Below are 24083 nucleotides of genomic sequence, written 5' to 3'. Positions count from 1 at the left end.
AAAAAACCTTTGCTATTTAAATGTGAACTGGCAGATAAATGCTGGTTACTCAAATCCTAGTTAATGGACTTATACTGTCTGGACTATCCAAGGTCATGTTCTGCATGCTTATAAAAATCTAATGTTTCTCAGCCAATACAAAACAGTCTCATAGAAAATGAAGTCAGTAGTTCTGCTCTTGTGAAATCATACTAAAAAAATTGGAGTGACAGAAGGCTATTAAATTCCTGACCTTCCAACAGTACCACATACCAATTTAGACTTGGTCCCCTGCCCATTCTGTGGTGATGCCACAGGGAGAAGCTTTTTTTAATCCACAAAAAAAGCAAGTAGCCAGAACTCGTAGGTACAAATTCTCTACATTTTCTCATACTTTGCCTGTGCCAAAGATCAAGCTGAAATTGAGGATGACTTTGTGTGTGTGTGTGGAGGGAGGAATCCAGAGAAAAATTCAAGAAATTTTTGGTAACTGAGTTCTCTTTACCTTCTAAGCTACAAACCTAGAAACAACAGTCGATTTTTTAGTGAAATTCCATCTTTAAATGAAAAAAGAATAGATGAAGCTTAAAAGCAGCAGTAGCATTATCATTTGATTTCCATAACTTCTGATTTCAGTGAATCTTCCCAACAGCTCTGCAAAGGACTACAAGGGTTTTTGCATCCACTTTACAAATGATGTAATATGCTCTAAGGTAGCTATGTAACTTGTTGATGGTCACATAGATACCAATGTTAGGAGCAGCATTTGAACTCAGGTCTGGCCTGATACCAATATCATTGTTCTTTTCGCTGCAATAATTACATAAGTTTGTAAAGATGTGGTTTTCACATGGTATTCTCCCAAAAGAGGGTTCTGTGAGAGATCTTGTATCTTTTTTTTTTTCTCATAACTCTTTGCAAGACAGAGCAGTACTTCATCTTAAAATGTTTACAACAACTTCTTGAGGAGCACAGCAAATGATAGGAAACCAATGGCAAAATAAAAGCAAAGTAGCGGCAGTGAATGTTAAGAAGCAGCAATAGGAATGAGAGACTCAGAAATGAATAAGAGAAACTGCCAGAGACAATCTATCAATCATTCAATACCTCTACCTCTCTCTGTCTTTCTCTCTGTGTCATACACACACACACACACACACACACACACACACACACACACACACACACACACACACACAAAATGATAGAGCATAAAGAAATGTAGGAAACAAAGTAAAAATTGTCATGGTAGAGCATCATAGAACTGAGGATTGAAAAAGAGACTGGAATGAAGGAACCATGTGACATATAACCACATAGAGAAGAAAACATGGACCTTATATTTGACTAGTACCATGAATCATGTGGAATTTAAGTCTGGGAGAGAAGTTAATGCTATAGTGACCCTGACATTCCCCCCCCCCCTGAAATACAGGGAGGCTTACTCTTATGGTAATGCTTTCAGAATCACAGATATAGATAGGTCTCTATGGGAAGTGGTAAGGTAAGGATAGGAGAGGGGGCTGGGTTTTTTGTTCTTATTCTTACTATCTCTAGATTGGGGTGTGAGTCTGCCTATATTTTAAAATCTTATTAAGTAAAATTTGTTCTGTATTTTTTTGGGGGGGAAAATAAGAATATTACTTTGTTGAAGAAGAAAAAAATGTTGGGATTTGAAGACATAAAACCTAAATTGAATTCTCAATATGAATAATTCCTAGGTGAGTATTAAACAAGTCAATTCATCTCTCTGAGACTCTGCTTCCAAAAAAAGTAAGCTACTATTTAATGTTAAGGGTTCATTTGTTCTTTCATTTAGGTCTTATTCCTAATGGGTCTCCAGAAGCAGCTAATGTTCAAGGCACTTATAAAATGCCACTGAAAAACATGACTTCTGAAGACCACTGTTTCAGAACAAAGCAGATATCCCACTTTGTTTTAAAAACAAAATCTCTCATTGGAGAGACAATGTCTAAACCCAGGAGACAGATCCCAATATTAGACAGATAGTGCATGAGGGCAGATCAGTTACTGACATTTTAAATGTGTAATTGCACAAGTGGCTTCATGACTTCGCAGCTGTGCCATAATCCTCAATCGCTAGCCACTCAAAGTGCCACTCAGGCAATATAAGGTTTCAGCCTTTCATGCCTTAGGCCCCCCATCCAGAGATATAGGGGAAGGGTGACACTATCATGTGCTACATGAGGAGAGATAGATTCTGTCTTCACTATTTACACCAAGATATTTTTATATTATAGGAAAGGGACAAGATTAAATAATAAGAAAGGGAGAAGAATAAGAACACAGAAAAAAGATAGGGTCAAACCTTTTTAATTTCTGCAAAAATTAAAAAGTTGGGCAAAAATTAGTCTATTAGTGAAATCTGAGCTATGTAAATTACAAAAGAAAAAGAAAGTGTAGTAGCATTAAGAGGGCTTAAATTGAAATATAAAACAAAATAAGAATACTAGTTTTCTTATCTGAAATGTAAAGATTTTTGCTCAATTGCAAATCAAATCAAAAGATTTGATACTCAAAACAAAAATATCCCAATTATCCAGCAAATTAATTTAAACTGGAACTCACTCTCTCTGAAAATGTATACACACACATTTTTGTTCAGCCATTTTTTATTGTATCTGAATCTTTAGAGACCATTTGAAATTTTCTAACAAAGTGGAGGTGGTTTGACATCTCCTTCTCATTTACAGACAGGGAAACTAAGGCAAATAGGGTCAAGTGATTTATCCAAGATCACTCAGCTACTATGTAGCTAAGGCAAGCTTGGTATTCCTGATTCTAGGTCTGACTATCTATCCACTGTACTATCTAGTGGCATGTGCATGTACTTTTACTTATGTGTGTGTCTACAGAGTTTTGTTTATTAGATCACATCAACCTAAAGTACTTTATCCTGAGTCCTACTCTGTTCTAGACATTAATCAATAATTTGGATAAAAACATAGAAAGCATGATTACCCATACCGTGAGTGACATGAAGTTGAAATTAACTGAAATATCATATGGCATAATTGGAAGCCTTCAAAATCTTGAGAGAGAGAAATGATGTGGGTAGGATCCAACAATACTAAACTTTGTATATTAAAAAAAACAAAAACACAATTTTATCCTAACAGATTAGTACAAGGTAGGGACAAAAGAGTAAGATAGGAAGTTGCTTTGAAGATATTAGATCACAAGATAATAAATGTAGAACTGGAAGGTCTAATCCCATCATTTTAACAGATGATGAACCTGAAGCCAGGAGAAGTTAAGTGATTTATCCTAAATCACATAAAAGTTTTATGTGGAAGAGGAAGGATTGGAGAAGGGGTCATTTCACTCCAAATTCAATTTTCTTTCTACTCTACTGTGACCTAGAGAGGATATAGGTTTCTGATTCAGATTTCTGTGAATACCTAGTAGGGCACCAGAAGATATTTTTGTTCTGAGAATCTCTCTTCTATATCAACAAAAATTTGATACTCACAACTATCAACTAAAATTTGATACTCACAATTCTTTTAGTGTTACCAATGAGGAATTCAGTTATGTCAAAAGTCTTCTCTTTTTATATGTCTATAGCCCTAGAAATACTACGAGGACTGATAAATTTAATCTTCCTTTATGAGTCCAATTTCTTGTAGAACAACATAGCATAATATGCTTGTAATGCTGCCAATGGCCAGCAGATGGATAGCTGTGGTTGGGCTTATTGTATTGTACTAATAGGGAAGCTTCCCAGAGGTGTGAGGACAAGAGGGATGAAACAGAACATTCTTTCCTACTTAGTATCCAAGCTCTTAGAGCTGGATGTGACTTTAAGGATAATCTGGTCCAACCCTCTCTGTTTATAAATAAAGAAATCTAAAGGTGTGAGAGATGAGTTGCCCATAGTCACATGGGTAGAAAGGAGAGCTGGGATTCGGAGCCAAACCTAAACTCTAGATCCAGCAGTCTTTTTTATCCCATGGTCTTATTATGCTTTTTTTTTTTTTCCTGCAGTAAATGTTCCCCACTACTTTTGTTAAGGTACCAAGGAAGATCTACTCTCCCTTGCCTAATGATCGATCACTCAGAGGCAAAAGTGAAGAGATATAAAAACCAAAAAATGTTTTGTTGTGCCTTGGCTGTTCTGAAACTGCTCAGTAATCCAATTCTAGTCTTCCCTCTTCTGTTCTTAAAGAAAAATCTTGCTAACATTGCTTTGGGTGTCAACATTCTCTGGACTGAGACCCAGCTTCCCAAATGCTTAAAATTAAAAGGCTACTTCAGTCTCTGGGAATGAGATGTCCTAACTCCCAGCTTTCTACTTATCAGATACAAGACATTAATTTACCTGCTTAGAGCTCACAGAAATTAAGTTATTGCACCTTCCTGGTTCTTTATTTTTTTTATATATACAAATGTATCTTCTGCTCCACAAGACTTTAAGTCAGAAGAACCTAAACTTAGAGACATGGATGAAATCTGTCTGTACATTCTTTAATTTACTATTTTATAATTAAGAAATTTTCTTCCTTTTATAAGCATAAGACTTTTCTATCCAGTAAATTGACATGGTCTGGTGTGTGTGTGTGTGTGTGTGTGTGTGTGTGTGTGTGTGTATGTGTGTGTGTGTGTGTGTGTGTGTGTGTGTGTGTGTGTCTATGCGTAGATGCATATATTTAAATAATATTCTGTTGGCTTCCAGTCTGACATATGTCAGACCTGCTGACACAAACCACTTTATAAATAGGTCATGGTCATCACTGTGCTATCTCTAGCTTACCATTATTCTCAATACTTACTACAAGGTCAGTTCAAGAAGGCCTATTTAGGAGATCAGAGGTTTAATGACCCCAAAAAAGGGATGAAGAAGCACCACCTCTCAATTCTTTGCAAAAGTAGAAGGTGTATCTCTGAAAAGAGTGTTGAACACTGTGTATATATTTTCAAATTTTTTCAATATGCTGAGCACAAGAATTTTGTGGATTCTTTTCTTTTTTTCCTGTTTTTATTATCTTTAAAACTATGTGATTATTCTCTGAGATGAGCAAAGGGAAGGAATACTAGGCAATGTAAAGATAAATAATATCAATAAAATTATTTTTTAAAAAAACAGATGATAGATTCAGAGCATGAAAAGGACCTTAAAGGTCATATAGTTCAATACCATCAATTTATTAATACAGAAACTGAGGACCAGAGAAATTAAGTGGCCTGCCTAAGATCACTTGCATTCTAGTTAAAAGACACAGTGAAAATCTGAATTCAGATCTTCTGATTTTAGAATAAACATTGTGCCCTGTTGCCTGGCTTCATTATTGACAAGTGAAGAAGTAAAACCATTCTTAACAGTAGTTCCCTCAGCAGGTATACAGATTGATTCCTTCTAAGATGAGAAATTCTTTGAGAAATGAAAAGCCAGAAAAATCACTGTGATGTATAGATCAGGATAGAAGACTAAACAGTGATAAAACACACATTCAAATTTCTCACGCTGAATGTTGAAATACACAAATTTTTGTTTAAAATTTTTATATTTATACGTACGATTGTCAAAAATTATAATATATTAATTCAAGTTTATTAAACATCAGTCATATAAAATTAACTTTCTTTTAGAGTAACACAATTATCAGGGAAATAATAGAAGTAGTACTTCTCTATGTGAGCAAAACATGGTAATTTTCATAATATCCTTAGAAAAAAGTAAAATTCAGGCTAGAGATTAGATAAAAGTCAAAAATAGTTTATAAGATTAGCAATTAATGGTTGTATGTCCATATTTAAGAGGATCTCCAAGTGAAATCTCTTAGAATTTTGCTCATGGTCCTACCCTGCTTTACATTTTCATTGAAAATTTGATTGGAATCATAGCATTTGCAAATTTCAGAAGTGTGTTTTTATAAGAATGGGAGAGAAAGGTAACTACAACAGAAAACAGAAGCAAAATTGTCTTGAAGGGTTGGAATGCTAGGCCTCAAAATATTACATTTATCCTTGTTAATTCCAAATCCTTCACTTAAGTACAAACACCATCTACAAAAGTACTGGATTAAATCTATCTGTCTTGTTCACTCAAAAAAAATCCAGAAATTTTAATTAATCACAAGCTCAATTGGAGCCAACAGTATGACTCAGCTTATTATTAAAAAAAAAAAAAACAAAAAAAACAAAAAAAACAAAAAAAACCCACAACCCTAAATATTTTAAGCTGTATTGATTAATATGTTAAAATATAATGCCCAGATAAAGAGAATTAATTAAAATATTAAAATAAAATGTTCAGGTCAAAAGTTAGTCATTCCATAGCATTCATGTTAGTAAGAAGACAATTGGAAAGTTTGATTCTGGGTAATACGTTGAAATGCAGATGAGAAATATGTAGATACCATCTTATACAAGAAAAAGCTATTAGTAATTCATATGAAGAGAAGAAGGAGAGATGAGCAATGTGAAAGGTTATCATTTTCTCATACATTATCCTATGCCACTTCAATGTAAAGAGAAGGGTTAAGGTAGAAACCACAGAAAGGCAGATTTCAGATAAACATGAGAAAGAACTTGCAAATAATTCTATTCAAGCCCCTAATTTCCTTCTTGGAAATTTATTTTTGCTTGTTTTGTCTATGTCTGAAAGAAATACATTGAGATCAACAATTTTTATAACTTCACGGTCTGTTTCTCCTTCTTGTTATTAAAATGTTAAGTATTTAGATGCTATATACCATTTAGTAAATCTTACTGTGAATTAACATAACATTAGTTTTTTCTTTCCTTACCTGCCATCTGGCTATAACTAAAAGTATTGAGAAATGAAAAGAGATTGAATGTGAGAACGAAAAACTTAGGAAGTGATTTAAAAACAGGAGTCCTAGAAGAATCAGCACTGATGGATTTTCTAACAGAAGACTTTATTAATAAAGAAAAAGGGGTGTCCGGAAGGTGAGGGACATAAAAATACTGAGAGAAGGGCATAAAGAAGGAAGAGAAAAAAATTACAAAAACAAATATCAAACTTTTTCCTAAGATAGCATCCTTCCTTCCTTCCTTCCTTCCTTCCTTCCTTTAGAATACAACGAGAAATACTTCTCTTTGGAAAATGGAACACAGGATAAAAGAAGCATTATAATCTAATAATCCTATCCTCCAAAGTCTAAGTAAATAGCAAGGTAAAGTGTAAACTGATTTTTCTAGTCTGCAAAAAGGAATTTCTCTCTGAATGATGGATTCCAGATCTATCTTGACAACCCTGTTCATTTCCTAATATTCACTTTTGTGTGTTTTCGCTGAGATAACACCTGGATTGAAGCAAACAGAAGCCAGGATGTAGGAGATAATAGAAGGTGTTGCTTTGGGGTGAACACCAAAATCAACTAATTACACATCAATTAAACAAAGTACCTGTTTTGTGTAAAAAACTGATTTCTATAGATAAAAACTGAAATAGTCCAGCATGTATTTATGGAACACATCAAAACCCAAATTAGTGTCATCTGAATTGACAAGGGTTTATTGTTCCAAATCATTAGATTGAACAAGTCCAAAACAAAGGGCTTGTCAGAATGCACTTCGGTAATCAGTTAAAGAAAGAATCTTTTGAATAAGTCCTTTAAATGAGGTTACAACACACTGCCTAGGCTGGCTGTGATTTTTATTTTAACTTGTGAATACAGCTCCTGGTGGATGTGAGTTTTACAGAAACCTGTCAGCTAGATAGGCAAGCTCTTGCTTGGCAGGCTCCAAACACAACCATTTAGGAAGTGCTTATTTCCCTGGGTGTAAGTCAAGGTGACTGGTCTAACTAGATGTGCATTACTTTCACCTGTAAAGTGGTATTTGGTCAGGTGTTTCTCCATTCACCACATCTTTTTTTGAATTAAAAGTTGAAGGAAAGTAGATAAAAATAAGAAAAGGAGCTTCTTGGCCCTATTTTCTCTCCTTTTATTCTATCCTATGATGATCTTACCTAACCCTAAGATTTCAACTAATCACCTCAGTAAACAGCACTGTAAAATCACTCTCTCAAGCCCAGAGTTCTAATTTGAGATTGAAACTGCACCCCTATCTGGCTCTCAACCAGAAAGCATACTGTAGTGAATGAGCGCACAGGACTCGGAGTCCGGGCCTACAATCCAATACTGGCTCAGCCAGTGCTGCCATTGTTCTCCTAGTAACCGAGACTCAAATATACCTTCTCTTTCCTTGTGTCATTCTCCAAGTCAAACAATTTTCTCAGTTCTTTGGAGGATGTGACCTGTGAAATGTGTTTTGAAATCCTAGCTTCTTTTCTCTGTCCACTGCTTATATACAGGTAAAGGCTCTCATTATTGTGTACTCTTTAACTCCAGGCTCCTAATTAGGCTACTCTTCTCCAGGCTCTTATCTCTCCAGTTCATTCTACACATTGCCATCATATTAAACTCCTGAGCAAACATTAGATTACCATGATAACACATTAAAATTATGTAGTATATTATGGGTGACAAACTACTTTTATGCACGTTGCATCTCTTGTGCTTGCTGTATCCTATTTAGGAGAATGAAATAAAATCACCAGGAAAGTAAAGTGAGCCAAGGTAGAGATGCTAGCTAAAAGTCCACAGAATTCCTGGCTAACAGGCCATAACCAATTAATCCAGGCTCCACATTGCTCCAACTATCAATAAACTACAATGGAAATTCCATTTACTAATTGTGTGATTTTTGGGCATTCTTGGATTTGGGCCCTTGGATTCTTCATTTGCAAAATGAAAGTGTTAAGCATAATAATCATTTTCAGCTTTGAATCTATAATCCGGTTTCCTTGGCTATGTGATTAAGTAAGATCCCCTCCTGGTGTGGGCCACATTGGACATGTCAATAATATGCCACAAAAACACTGGGATTATATTACTCCTCTGCTAAAAACAAACACTGCCACAAAACTAATTTTAAATAGTTCCAGCACTATATTCCAAATAAAATTTAAACTGTTTTCTCTAATACTTGAAGGGCTTCATTACCCAGCTCCAACATATTATCCCTAACCTTTTTACAGGGCTCCTTTCTATGCACATCAATGCACTATGACTAAACTGAGTTACTTATAATATTCCACATGACTCTGGCTAAGTGACTCTGGACAAATCATTTAACAGCTTCCTGCTTTAGAAAACTCTTAAGATACCAAGTTGGAGAGAAGGTGCCAACATATACTGATAGAAGGATTTTCCTCATCTGGGAAGTAACAATATAAAGGATATCAGAGATACAGGGCCTTTCCCTATTTTCTATTCATAGACAACAGTTCCTGTCTCTGAGCCTTTGCTTATGTCATCACTTCAAATAAACATAAACCCTCTTCACTTATCACATTCCCCCTTGCATTTAAGTTATTTTATAACATCTTCACCACTAGACAAAGAGCAAGGATTGTGTTCTAATCATATTTGTTTCCCACAATTGCTACCATGATTTCTAGTACATAGTACATAGTGCTCTATATCTATCAGGTAAATGCATGGAAGAAAGGTATGTACATCCCACAATCTGACAAGGAGAGGAGAAGAAAGATGAGAGGAAGAGAGCAAAGGAGAGAGGAGGAGAAGGGAAAAACATGGATATCAGAAACTAAAAAGTTCAATTACTATTGCTTAGAAATGTTAAATATTTGCTTCCATAAGCACAAGCAACTAGAATTAACCGAAGGAATATATTAAAATTATCTCTATTTCTTTTAGTTTCTAAATTACATCAAGGTTCTAATGTTTCATTGTGGCCTTTATCCAATATTTTTCCAATTCTATTATTAAGGTTTTCTTTTTCTCTATAAATCACATCTAATAAAATTTCTAACTATATTTCAAAACATACAACATAAAAATGGTTATTACTGTACTAATTTCCATTCTTATAACTATCCAATAATTTTCCCATTAAGATTATAAGCTTATTTCATTAAATTCATTTATCTTTTAAACTATGGCTCACATTTTTAAAACTCAGAATTACTATGTTCTCTCTGTTCTCTAGGAGCTTATAACTTTTAAAATTTATAAGATCAGATTTTTTTGTCCTTTTATTTTTTTGAAAGATGAAAGAAATGGGGGGAGGGAAGAGATAAAGAAAGTTCATTTTTACCATTTCTTGTGCAACATCATCAGGAGTCTCCTTCTCCAAATCAAATGTAAACTCAATTGCTCCATTATCTTTGGGTTTTCCTTTTAGTTTCTTAGGATCTTCAACCCAGAGCCTTAAGGCAATAGAGGATTTCCTACCATGGTCCTCTTCTGCTAGTTCCACTCTTACCCCAGTGTCTTCCGCAAAAAAGGCATGACCCAATAAATCTTTAATTTCATATCTGGAGAAGGACAAAAGCAAATCTTTAGGTGGCAAATTATAGAAACAGTATGAGATAACTGATGATCTTCCCAAAATTTAATGAAATATGTCCTTCAAATTAATTGTCTTGGAGCTGGCCAAAGTGCTGAACAACTAATACTTAAGAATTTCCTTATAAATATTTGCTACAAGTTTTCTCCCTCCTCATACTCTGTCCTGCCTCCCCACCCCCATTCTACATCAAAGGAGAATATTCTTGTTCACACTGAGTACCTAGATATGTATCATAAACAACTTCTATCTCTTGTGTGTTATAACTTATTTAAATTAAGTAAACATTATACTTAAACCAGATTTACTAATACCTTTAATAAAAGTATATGCTATTTTGTCCATCCACAACAATTTTATTAGCTCTGTTATTTTAAAATGGCCAATACATAAAATATCTAAGGCATCCCTCCCTTTGTTTAAGTCTTAACCAATTCCCTTTTCTTTCAAAATTCTCTATTCTCTTTTAGGAAATGAACCAACTTTCAAGCATTTTAACTTGAAAAATAATGCAAATAGTCAATTATGTTTCACTGAAAACTAACCTTTCTTCTTTGTTTTTGCAGATGCATTCCCCAATAATCTCCTTAATTTCAGGATCATGTACTTTTTCAAAGCTTGCTGGTTTGATACCCTGCAAAGGTAGGAAAAACACACCAAAGTTCATTTTTAAAATTGAGAAAACATTAATTTCTAAATGTAATGCTGTGACAATAAACCTATCAGTGAGTTACTTTGCAGGACTGGATAAAATAATTAAAAAAAAATTTGATAAGAAGTTTAAGGAGAAGAAAAAATGAGAGGGCAGATCATTAGCTCTTGATTTTGTTTATTCCTGCTATATACTTGTTTAGAAATAGAAAAACTACCATTGAATACTACCTAAGTAAGATCCAGAAGCAAATGAACACAACAATTCAGTAAATGTTATTCAGCATAAATTATTGGAAAACCAGAAAAGTTTAAAAAAAAAACAAAGTTCACACCATCATATTATGTCATATCACAAAATGCACAAACATATACATAACTGAAATACAAAAGTTTATATATTAGGAATTTGCCAGAAAAAAGTATTGCTAACTATTAATCAGCATATGGGAAAATTTATTCAAATCACTAATAAATGTACATTTAAATAACTCAAGCATACAACAAATCAATGAAGATGACAAAAGAAAAGAAAGAGTAAATAGATTATTCATAAATAGGAAGAGGTTGTGGGAACATAAGCACAAAAATATACTTTTTTGGTAAAGCTGTAAAATTAATCCAAATATCCTGAAAAAGAATTTGGAATTACATAAGAAAAATTATTAAATTGTTAGTGATTTCATCACAGAGAACAGAAATCAAAGAGGTCAAAGACAGAGAGAATTTCATATATGCTAAAATATTTAGCATTGCCCATTAACTGGCAAATTCCTGAACAACATGTATGTGAACTCAACATAACATTATTCTGCCAAAAGAAATAATTGAATTGTTTATATCTAACATTTCAAAAACTCTTGGGAAAATCTATATTAATTGATTCATATAGTAGTAAGCAAAACCAAATGAAGAATATACTTGATAATTAAAATAATACAAATTAAAATAAACTAAATTTGTTCCCTGCTGTGACCAACCTTGGACTAGAACAAATGAAAATACATACTTCCTTTTTACCAAGGGGATGAGGACTATGAATGTTCAATGTTGTATTGCATCATCAGGCATGATATTAACTGGTTTTACTTAGTTGTATTTCTTTGTTACGAGAGTGGATAAACATCAATTGGAGAATACATGTTATGTTATGGATTGTTATTGTTATATAAGAAAAGATGAGCATGCCGATTTCAGAAAAGTCTGTTAAGACTTCCATGAAGTGATGTTGACTGAAGTGAACAGAACCAAAGCAACATTGTACATGAAGCAAGATATTGTAATGATCAACTGTGATAGACTTGGCTTTTTTCAACAATGCAGTGATTCAAGGTAATTCAAATAGATTTGGAATAGAAAACACTTTTTTTACCCTGGCAATCTCTTTGTATCTTTTGACTAATTTTCCTAACATATAAACTTTTGTATTTCAGTTATGTATCTATTTGGTGCTCATTTTGTGATATATGGCATAATGATGATCTAAACATAATGTCTATCCCAATCCACATGCAGAGAAAGAACTATGGAGATATTGGTGTGAATTGAAGCATAGTATTTTCACCTTTTTATTTGTTTTTTTTTTTCTCTTGGTTTTTTCCCTTTTAGTCTGATTTTTTCTTGTATAGCATGACAAATATGGAAATATGTTTAAAAGAACTGCACATATTTAACCTATATCAGATTGCTTGCTGTCCTGGGGTAAGGGAAGGGAGGGAGAAAAAATTGTAATACAAGGTTTTATAAAAGTGAATGTCAGAAACCATCTATAAATGTATTTGGAAAAATAAAATAATATTAAAATTTGAGTTCCTGGAGGAAAGTGATCCTATTTTTGCATTTCTTTGTACTCTCCCCCAGTAATTGGCATAGTGCCAGACAGAGTAAACAATTAATGAACACCTGCGGTTAGTTATTTTTTTAAATATGATGCAAGTCATTCTTGTTGGTGATACTTTAAAATAAAATTGTGGGAGGCACAACAATTAACTTTGTAAATCTTCCCTTTTACTTCTAACACATGGGAGTTTTACTGGCCTTGTGTTTATGGAGTGTGAGCCATGCATTTTTGAAAAATGCTCTATGATAATTTTTATGCTCTGAAATGAGAGTTAATTCAATCTGATATGTATCTGTCATGACAACTGCAAGTTAACTGCTTTCACATGTTTTGTCATCATTGCAACAAGAAATAACAATGCCAGAGTTTACTCTTTTAAATTTGAAACCTTATTATTCCTTAAGTGTAGGATTTAATTCTTGGATTGGAGTTCACAAAAACTTAGTTAATTCTGATGGCCAAATAAAGTTTGTTTATATAAAACAGAATATAATCACTAAAATAACTTGGGCTTCTGGGTTTGTCACCTGGTGACCAGGTTTGTTTTTAAAATTGCACACTTTAAGAAACCATTAAAAAAAATTTTTTTTACCTTATCTACTCCTTTTTCTGCCATCATTATTAAAGAATTCATAGAAAGGATACATAAGAGACTCTGAAATCTTTACAATGAATGAAGTCAATCTTTAAAAGCAAATCTAGGTTAAAAAAAAAAGAATTCTATAAATGTTTCTCTATGCTAGGTGGATTTAATGGCACACATTTGCCAGGTATAACTATTTTTGACAGTTCTCTAGAAACTATTTGTATACAAAATAAGATGAAACTAAACACACCTGTCCGATCGGGTGCTTAGAGGAAGCAAACTTATACTGTTTATTAACTTACTGGGATATATCTGAAATTTTTTGGCAACAGATGCAGTACATTAACTCAAACATCAGGGGATATGGATAAAAAACCATTTTTGTTGCTCATCATTTTGATGAGTGATCTCAAGCAAGTCACTCAGCCCTTCAGCTAAGTTTTCCTTATTTGTGAAATGAGGGGGTTAGATGTCCTACCTTCAGCTCCAATTGGTCAAACTATTTACTATGTGCAAAGTACTCTTCTAAATACTGCCAATACAAGGAAAGGCAAAAACATCATTCTTGTCCTTTAAGCATCTCAATCTGTGATTCTACGATATTGGAACATCCATCAACAACTTTGGAAATGCATCTTATTTTATGCATTTCTAATGTATTCCCTGGTGCCACAAAATGAAGTTTGCCAGCTGTTGATTGTGAACCACTAAACTTGACTATATTTTCATCCATTCCTTCTCTATTTCTGGCTTGAAAGGGTTTTGTGCTTATTGCTCCTTTGCAAAGCTGCCATTTTTCTAACAGTCCAATTCTATTCAATACTGATGAACCATCTACCATATGGAAGGTACTAAGGATACCAAAAAAAGAACCACAGAATTATTACTCCAGGAAGCTTCTGGGAATGGCAGAACATAACACATTCATAGTGATGTAAAATACGGTAACTAGAGGAGGAAGCAAATTCTAAAAATGGGATGATGGGGGAAAGCCTTAGGGAGAAGGTAGGGTAAGAACTGAGTCATAAAGTAAGAAAAATATTGATTGTTGGAGATAAATGCACTGAATGCATAGTCCTATAGGACTGCATGGAAATAGAGGAGTGTCCAATTTGAAAAAATTTAATAGTCCAATTTGAGCAATCTGAAAGTATATGAATGATAGTAATAAGAAAGGTAGATTGGAGAGATGGAAGGGTCTTATATACCAAGCTAAGGAATTTGCATTTTATTTTAGAGGCAAGAGGATGTTTTTAAGCAAGGGAGAAAATTGGTCAACTTTGTCCCCTAGGAAAATTACTTAATATCTGTAAGAAGAATAGTTTAGGGACAACTAGGCAAGAGGGAACAAAAACCATAATTAGTGTGATAGCCATAGAAGAAGGAAATAGAAGTAAAAGATGAGATAGAATCAATAAGATCTAGCAACAGACTGGATGGGGAAGGGGGGTTATAGTGGCAGGTAAATGAAAAGAAAATGGAATGATAAAAAATTATAATGAGGTTTTAAGACCTGACAGAAAGAAGAAAAATACTCTCAATAGAAAGGGGGGAAAAATAGATGTAGAAGAAAAGATAAGTTTGTTTTGAATGTATTGCATTCATCCTTATATTGACCAAGCAAATAATCATAAAATTAGTTTGAAAGAACTTTAAAGGTCATCTAGCCAATTATACTCATATACAGATAGAAAATCTCAGAGATAAATGGTGTGGGACTAGAATTCGGGAGAAAGAATTGGGGTTGTTGTAAATCTAGAAGTCATCTGTATAGAGATGATAATCAAACTTTTCTGAACTGAATAGATCATCAAGGGGGAAGAGAAAAGTGATTAAACAGAGAGTTCAGAACAGATCTATGGAGAATTCCTAAGCTAAGGGAGTAAGTGATGGTTGATGAACCAGAAAATAATACTGAAAACAAATGGTGAGTCCGGTAGAAAAAGATACAGAAGGGAGCAGTGTCCCAGAAGACATATCCAGGAGGGGTGGTGATGAAACATATAAAATGAGAGAGGGATCAAGTAAGATGAGGATAGGAATAAGAAAACAAATATAATCTTCCCACATAATATATAATACCATGTGAGAAGAATATTTTCTCTTTGGATCAAAATGTCTCAATTCTTTTTGCCTTATAGAAAATTAGTTCTTGCTGTTTAAAAATCTTTGTTTTGGTGAAAATTTGTTTTTCTCTGCTCTGGAGAAAGGGCATACATAATAAAAGGAAAAAGCTGCTGATATAGTTGGATAAACATTTATTTCTAAAGGGTTGAAATATTCTAAAAGGCTTTTTAAGGTTTTTCCACAAAACTGCCCATCTTTTCAGATACAGACACAGCTGGAAGAGACTTCAGAGATAACAATCCAACCTTTTCATCTTAAACATGAAAAAGCTTAAGCCTGAATTGATTCATGGTATGGTGACAAGTGACCAGCTGGCTTATAGGTAAAACTGCTCTATAAATAGATGTTCTTCCTCACCCCTGTCACCTTTGAACAGTAGTAAATGATAACTTTATGGGAACAATGAAACATCTTGTCTACTAATTCCTAAAAAAATGATAAATTTAGCTACTAGCCTTTATGAAAAGAAGAAGACATTTTCACCCCAAAGTCAAACACTTTTCAGGGACATTTCTATATCACTGCTTTTCTTCTGAAAGTCAGAGCATCAGTGTAACATAGTGTCCTTTAGAGGGGAATGGGAAGTACTCTTCCTAGAGGGAACTTCTAGGAAGGAATCTCACAGAAAGCAAATTCCAGAGGATATTTAACCATGATGACTTCATCTAGTGTCAACACTGAAGACAGATATCTCTCTAGGCAATGGAAACTAGTCCCAGAATCTTTCAGGGATAAAAGGGATAAAGAGGGCAGATAGTAGCTCTCTCTCATCATAATCATTAACAAAGAAGAAATATAATTTTACAAATCATTTTTTATTCTTCTAAAACTGAATGAGGTTTTAAAAAAAAAAGAAATAGCATAAAGGAAAAAACAGCGATTTAGTGAAATAACGCAAAGAAAATAAGTATCCAAGAACACTAAAACTCCCAACTCCCTTAGCTTGGGGGGTGGGGGAGAAGGAGAGGGGTCAAGCAAATAAATACTACAATACTCCAACTAATTTAGCACTCCCACTTTTTGAGCCTTTGTTTTTGCCTTTGTAAAATGAGAAGGTTGGTGACATATATGTAATTCCAGCCCCTGGAGAATTTAAAGCTGGTGGATCTGCTGAGCTTTGGAGTTTTGAATTATAAGCTCTTATAAGTGCCTAAGTCTAGCATTAATAGTGGTGAGCTCCCAAAAACCTAAACGGGGCTTTTAGGAGGGTTGAGTTGGTAGAGGTCAGAAAAAAAATGAAGTCAGATCTCTCCTGTGACTAAGTAGTAGAAATATAGCCTATGTACTTTCATCCTGGGAGAGAGAGGAGGAACAACTAGTCATCTATCAGTACATACATATATATGAAGTATATACAAACATACCTTCAGACATTTCTAGCTGTGGAACCGCAGGCAAGCCATTTAACCTGTTTATTTCAGTTTTGCCAATTGTAAAATGGAGGGTTGCAGTGAGGATTAAATGAGATAATATCTGTAAGGTGTTACATAAAAGCTAGCTATTATTATTATTAAAGATAGATAAAACAAACAAACAAACAAAAAATGAGGATTGAAATGGATCTATAAAAGCTCTTTCACTAACATCCTAAAAGTAAAATTCTGTGAAACTGATAAAAGTCCAAAAATGGCAGCATTTTTGTCAGATATAGAACAGAAGTTGGCCTATTTTAGTGCTGGTCTCTCATCTAATATGTTACTAGTTCAAGGTATAACTCCTATGGTGGTCCCTAAGGCCCCAGGAAAATGAAAAGAGAGAAAAGTGGAAAATGTGATTTAGGGCTCTTGAATAACAATATTTTTATTTTTAAAAATACTATCAGAAAAAATGAGGTATTAAGGATTTAAAGCTTATTGAAATACTAACCCTATTACATCAAACAACATTGCCCTTTTCTGGACTTCTTGTATAAGCTCAATAAACAGCATTTGCAACAGTTCTCACAACTGCCATATGATAATCCAATATCCATCATGCCTCTGGAATCAGCTGTTCTGTTGATCTTAGGGTTTAAAAATAGTATTTGCTGGCTTCTATTTATGCACTTTCTCCTGTTGTCCTGTGTTTATCACTTCAATAAAAGAAATGTACTTTAAATAGGTTTTCTCAAAGCAGAGCCAGCTTTTATACTGTCCTACCCTACCTATGCATCTCTCCAAATAGGTTTCTTTCTATAAGGCTGTCTATGCTACAATGATACCCCCAAACCCGCATTGTACATAATTCACACTCCACAAGTCTCTCTCACCAAAGATATTAGAAAGTAAACTTGAATGTATCAATTTTTCTATGTTACATCCTTACCATTAAAAAATATGATATTTCCAAATACTATTTTTCTTGATTTTTTCCAATTACAAACAAAATAAGATGGAATAGTTGGGGCAGAGGAAGGAGAGAATTGACACTTGCCAAAAAAATCAAGTTTATCCCTTACAATTCTCAAACCCAAGCATAAAAAAGTAACTTGTCTTTTTTTATTAAATCATTTTAAAACTCTTTCTAATACAAGTGAGTGCCAAGTCCAGAATAATGTAGGCACAACACAGTCTCATGATTCTAAACATTCTTTTTCCCCTAAACCATAATTAAAGAAAACTATATTTAAGGGGCAGCTAGGTGGCGCAGTAGATAGAGCACCAGCCTTGATTCAGAAGGACCCCAGTTCAAATGTGATCTCAGACAACTTTAACACTTCTAGCTGTGTGACCCTGGGCAAGTCACTTAACTTGAACCTCAGGGGGAAAAAAAAAACAAACAAAAACAAACAAAAACAAAAACAAACAAACAAAAACAACAACAACAACAAAAACTATATTTTAAATAAATCTCACATTAAGTAAAAAATAACTGGATTAATAATTTGACCTGTGTAAAACTCAGGACTGAAACAACAGTAGTGTACATTCTAATCAAATATATGATTATCTAATAAAATCTAATAAGATAGACATTAAGCACCTACTATGTGCCAGGCACTGCTAAGTACAGGGAATACAAAGAATGGCCTAAAAAAAAAAAAAAAAAAAAAAGCAGGTCCATGAATATCATTGTACTATAAGAAATGACCAAGAGGATGATTTCAGAAAGGCCTGGAGAGACTTACATCAACTGATGCTGAGTGAAATGAGCAGGACCAGGAGATCATTATATACTTCAACAACAATACTGTATGATGACCAATTCTGATGGGCTTGGCTCTCTTCAACAATGAGATGAACCAATCAGTTCCAATAGAGCAGTAATGAACATCCAGCTCAAGAACTCTGGGAGAGGACTATGAACCACTACATAGAATCCCCAATCCTCTACTTTTGTCCGCCTGCATTTTTTATTTCTTTCACAGGCTAATGGTACATTATTTCAAAATCCAATTCTTTTTGAACAGCAAAATAACTGTTTGGACATGTATACTAATATTTTATTTAATTTACACTTTAACATATTTAATGTGTATTGGTCAACCTGCCATCTGGGGAAGGGGTGGGGGAAAGGAGGGAAAAAATTAAAACAAGTTTGGAAATTGTCAATGCTAAAAATTACCCATGCATATAACTTGTAAATAAAAAGCTATTAAAAAAAAAAAAAAAAGCAGGTCCATGCTTTCAAGGAACTCACAATTCAATAGAGTAGACAATATACAAACAACTATGTACACATAAGATAGGACAAGCCTGTGAAAAAGGTCAGAAGTCTGGAACTATATAGTAATGTGGGACACTAAAAAACCTATTTATTACTTTGATTTACTGGCCAGCCTCAACTCATCTTAAGCTTTAGCACTCTCAACACTATCCTAGAAAATCAGACTGTACCTTTTCATTTGTCTTCTGGTACCTGCCATTGCTTCCATTTCTATACAAATCATTTTAGAAATTTCTACTAATCTCCTTAGATAATCCATTACACCAAGTCCACTGCCACTAGGAGATCCAAAAGATGTCATTCCTTATACTACAACTACTTTATACCTACAATAGATTCTCAAAAATATTCCCGGAATTGAATGAAACACAGAAAGAGAGTAGTTTTACTCAACACACTCAAACGAAAGATAAAAATGATCATGGATAACAAAATTCAAAGGACCAAATTCCCATGATATGTACTACATATTTGCAAATTATTTAAAAATAATTTTTGTTAGCTACCACATGTAGCTATAATTTATTATTAAGGTCTTATTCAGCAATCAGTGTCATATAACTGTTACTCTTGTGTACATTCAAAGATAAATTCTTAGCACTATTCATCAGAACAATTGTGAATTAAATAGAATTCTCTTAAAAGTTTTTTGAATATACTACTATTTTATCAATGGATCTTCCACTACTGTGGCCCACAGAAAATGAATTCAATTCAACAGAACATTTTTTTTCTTTTTTCCAAATACATATAAAGATTCAACATTCATTTTTGTAAAACTTTGTGTTCCAAATTTTTCTTCCTTCCTTCTTTACCTCCTCTTTCTCCAAGACAGCAAGCAATCTGATACTGATTAAATATGTGAAATTCTTTTACACACATTTCCATATTTGTCATGCTGTGCAAAAAAAAATTAAATCCAAAAGTGAAAAAACAACTAGAAAGAAAAAACAAAAAGGTGAAAATATTATGCTTCAATCCACATTCAGTCTCCATAACTGTCTCTCTGGATGTGGATGGCATTTTCCATCCCAAATCTATTGGAATTGCCTTTAATCACCATACTATTGAGAAGAGCCAAGTTCATCATAGTTGATCATCACACAGAACGTTTATCAATGCCTACTGCTTTCAGGGCACAGTGTTAAGCACAAATAATACATGAGTAAAAGTGAAATAGCATTGTTGTCAAACAATTTGGCTTGGGGAAGGTAGGAAGAGGAGAAAATCAATTCCATAAGTATAATCTATAACAAGGTGTGATCAGGCTAAAGAAGATATACAAAGTGTTCTATGACTATTTAAGAAAAGAAAGACCCATTAGCAAGAGGATCAGAAATGACTACCCAAAACAGAGAGCGCCTAAGCTAAGCTAACCTAAACCCTGTAAGAAGATAAGGATAGTCAGAGACAAGAAATATATCAACATCTGGGGAGCAGAAAGGAGTATGGTTTCTGTAGAACTTCGAATGTAAGAAAGAGAGTAACATGGGATAAGCCTGAAAGGTTGGCTGCAGACAGACTGTGATAGGTCTTACCTAAAGAGCTTGGGAGACACCAAGTTTTGAACAACAGCGTAACAGGTGTAGAAGGCAGGATTATAGATTCAGAAATTGAAGGAAACACTCAAGATGATTTCCTCTAACATTTTTTAGTTGAGGGAACTGAGACCAAGAGAAGCTAATTGGATTGCTATGGTTACAGCAGTAGTAAATGTAAGAGCTAGAATTCGAACTCAAGTATTTAGCATTTTTTGTTCTACTCAATTATTTTGGCAGCTATATAGAGGGAGAGAAGATCTCTTTAGAAAGCTATTTGTTATACCATAGCCCCGTAGACTAAGTGAGTGAAGGTAAAACAGAGATGCAAAAGAGGTTTCCAAGGTAATCACAAGAGGATCTAAAAATTAATTAGATATGGAGAGATAAGAGAAGAAAAATAAAAAGGAAGAATAAAGACAAGAGTTAAGAGGACTGAAGTTTTGAAGCTAGGTGTCTAAAAGGATAGAAATACCACCAAGAGAAAAAACAACTATATTGGGTGCCTACCATATGGCAAAGCAGTTTTTAAGGGGGAAAATGTATATGATACAACTTCTAATCTCAAAGTACTTATAGTCTTATAGAGTAAATATAACATCTTCAAGGTAATCTTTAATAAAAGGAATAGTTTTCATGCAAGACATAAGTCTCAAGGATTTTTAATATAAAAATAAATCATTGTAGAGATTTTACAATTCCCAGTTTTGAACTAACTTCTGAACTCTCTGATTTAGCTCAAATCATGAAGCCAAGTATATAGACAATCCAATTGATAAGAGATAGCCCTTTGTTCTTTGGCAGCTTTTCATTATTTAAGATAAAATATTTTATCTATATATTTAACTATTTTGGGTGATCTGTAGAACTTCACCCTGTTAAGTGCAAAGGACCTTCTATAAAGCCATAAATGAGATTTTTCCTCTTAGTCCAGAAGCCATCTTTATCTTAGAAGGACAAAGGTTTCCCTAGGCATAGAATAAAATATTGTTTTAAGATGAAGACAATAACACTTACACAGTCTTCGTCTTTTAATTTAAGAGAAAGTGAAAGAACAAAACATTTATGTGGGTCACCATGTGCTCATACTGTTGACCTCTTCTGAATTCATAGTTCCTCAATAAAGAATTAGACTAAAATTCATTGTTTAAAAAAACAAAAAAGAAATTTCTTAAAAATCAATCTACATATTCAGGGGAATGGAGAAAGTGAAACTGATTGGAAACAGAGAGATGATTCAGTATATTTATTCAAAGCTGAAGAACACCAACAATTCTCCCTATTGCATTTGGGGTCAATTCTGAACTTTGTAGCAAGACATTCTAGCCTCTTTACCACTTGCCAGCCACTCACCTTCCCAGTGTTCTATGCTTCTGGCTCTACTCCTAGTGACTAGAATGCCTTTCCCTTTCAATCCCCCAGATTTGCTCAATTGCTGCCTAAGCTCTGGGACCTACTAATTTTGCTTTTGTTATAGCTGTGGGTTTTTTTTTTTTTCTGTATTTTTAGTGGGAATAACACCTGGACTACTTTGACAATGTATTTGCAGAGTATTGAGGGGAAAAGGCTTCATAAACAGTGAAGCACTTTCCCTATTAGTCAAACACCAAGCTTTTATTAAGCAGTCACATACCAGCCACAGTGCTAGGCACTTAGCATACACAAAGGATAAAACAACCTCTATGCCCCCAAAACTTTCATTTTAATGAATAATTATCATCATCATGATTGTATCTTCATAATCATATTATTAAAATTACATTATTTAACATAATAATGCAATTCCAGCGTCCTTTCCTATAAAAAATGGACCCTGATCCCCCTAGGTAGTAAAGACATTTCTTCCCGCAATCTCACAGAGTGTGCTATAACTGCAATACTTTTCTATCCTTAGATAAATAACTACAATATAAATAAAACCTAGCCCCATATCTTAATAGACTTTAAGCCCCTGTTAATGAAACCAAGAAGCATTTCTTATCTAAACTTTTTGTCTCTCCAAGTGCCTAATACAGAGCTTTATGTTAATAATTGTCCACTGAAATTGAATTACAACCTCATTAGTAATGCACCAAAAATTAGTAAGTATAATTAATCAGCAGATAAGGCATGACTTCTCACTATTAAAATAAACCAAAATGAAACCCAAGTACTATACTATTTTCTCTCTCTCAAATTTATGGAACAGTAAATCCTGCTCCAAAATGGACAGTTCCCTGCCTTCCATTGCCAAGAAATTCTAGTAAATACATTGTATATACTATCTCCATTTCCTATTCCACTCATTCTCTCTCTCTCTCTATCTCCCCCTTAATTCTCTGATTTCAAATCTACTAGTCTGCTGAAATTCTTTTCTCCAAGGTTCTGAATAATCTCTTGACCAACAAATTCAATGACCTTGTTCATCATTCATTTGTATATCACCTGCTCCTTCTGATTTTCCTTTCTTAGGCCACACTTCTAGTCCCTTTTTGGTTGTTCTTCTAGCATTAGCCCCCCAAGAACAGGCATTCTCTAAGAATCTATCCTTGTCTAATCCTCCTTCACAACTCTCTTTGAAAATAATATTTCTGATTCTCAGAATTTTCATTTCTATCTAGCTAATAGAACTGCTACCCTAAATCTGTGACTATTCTTTTGAACTTACATGTAAACTTACAACTGCCTGTCTGATCTAGCCATATTGTCACATCTTGATTTCAGAAATCCTTATGAAACCCAAAACAATGCTGTGTTCCAAGGTATATGTTCTCAATCTACAAGAATACTGTTAGTTGTTGTAACTGTAAATGCTATTAAATAACTAAATGCTTCCTCCCTCTACTAAGGAGGCTGAAGAGCTCACTAGAAGTGTTTTTAAGGGCTTAGAACATAAAAGGATTAAAAGAAAAGTTTTCATCCTAAAAGATGAGGTGATCACCATAGGAATCATCAACCAATTAGGAGAGAGTAGAAAGGCTTAGTTCTCTAAGCAGATAATTTGGCAATTACAAAAATAAATAAATGTGACATCTTCACTTATGCATAAAAATGAAAAAAAAAATCAATGGAGATTTTTTGTGATTAAAAATATATTTAAAGCAAACAAACAGTTTCAATCAAATAAGATCACTTCTTGAAAGTAATAATAAACTAATAGGACATCTATTTAAATTCCAAGTTAGAAATCATGCCTTGGTCAGTATTCCTTCTAGAAGTGATACCCTGAACATAAATGTCACAAGAAGAAAAAGATTTTCTCTAAGTCAGATATTTGACTAATCAAATATTATTAATGATCTGTTATCAATGTGACTAATATGGATATCAAATAGGAGGTAATGTGGCACATTGGGAAGAAAAAAGAGTAAATAGG

At 33.8% G+C, this 24083-nt stretch overlaps 1 protein-coding gene across 15 annotated transcripts in view; it reads right to left on the bottom strand.

Annotated features, from left to right (window-relative positions):
• WNK2 (WNK lysine deficient protein kinase 2) overlaps positions 1-24083 on the bottom strand; it is a 363168-nt gene that overhangs the window by 85641 nt on the left and 253444 nt on the right. For all 15 annotated transcript variants that reach the window (XM_074283635.1, XM_074283637.1, XM_074283636.1 and 12 more), the window contains 2 exons: positions 10887-10975; positions 10090-10309 (listed from right to left, as the gene is read on the bottom strand). In XM_074283635.1, the coding sequence (XP_074139736.1) occupies positions 10090-10309; positions 10887-10975 (309 nt within the window). The remainder of the gene's footprint in view (positions 1-10089; positions 10310-10886; positions 10976-24083) is intronic.

The sequence above is a fragment of the Sminthopsis crassicaudata genome, chromosome 1 (assembly GCF_048593235.1).
Source record: "Sminthopsis crassicaudata isolate SCR6 chromosome 1, ASM4859323v1, whole genome shotgun sequence".
Lineage (NCBI taxonomy): Eukaryota > Metazoa > Chordata > Mammalia > Dasyuromorphia > Dasyuridae > Sminthopsis > Sminthopsis crassicaudata.
Note: the sequence above shows the minus strand (reverse complement) of the source record. Positions and strands in the feature narration are given on the sequence as shown.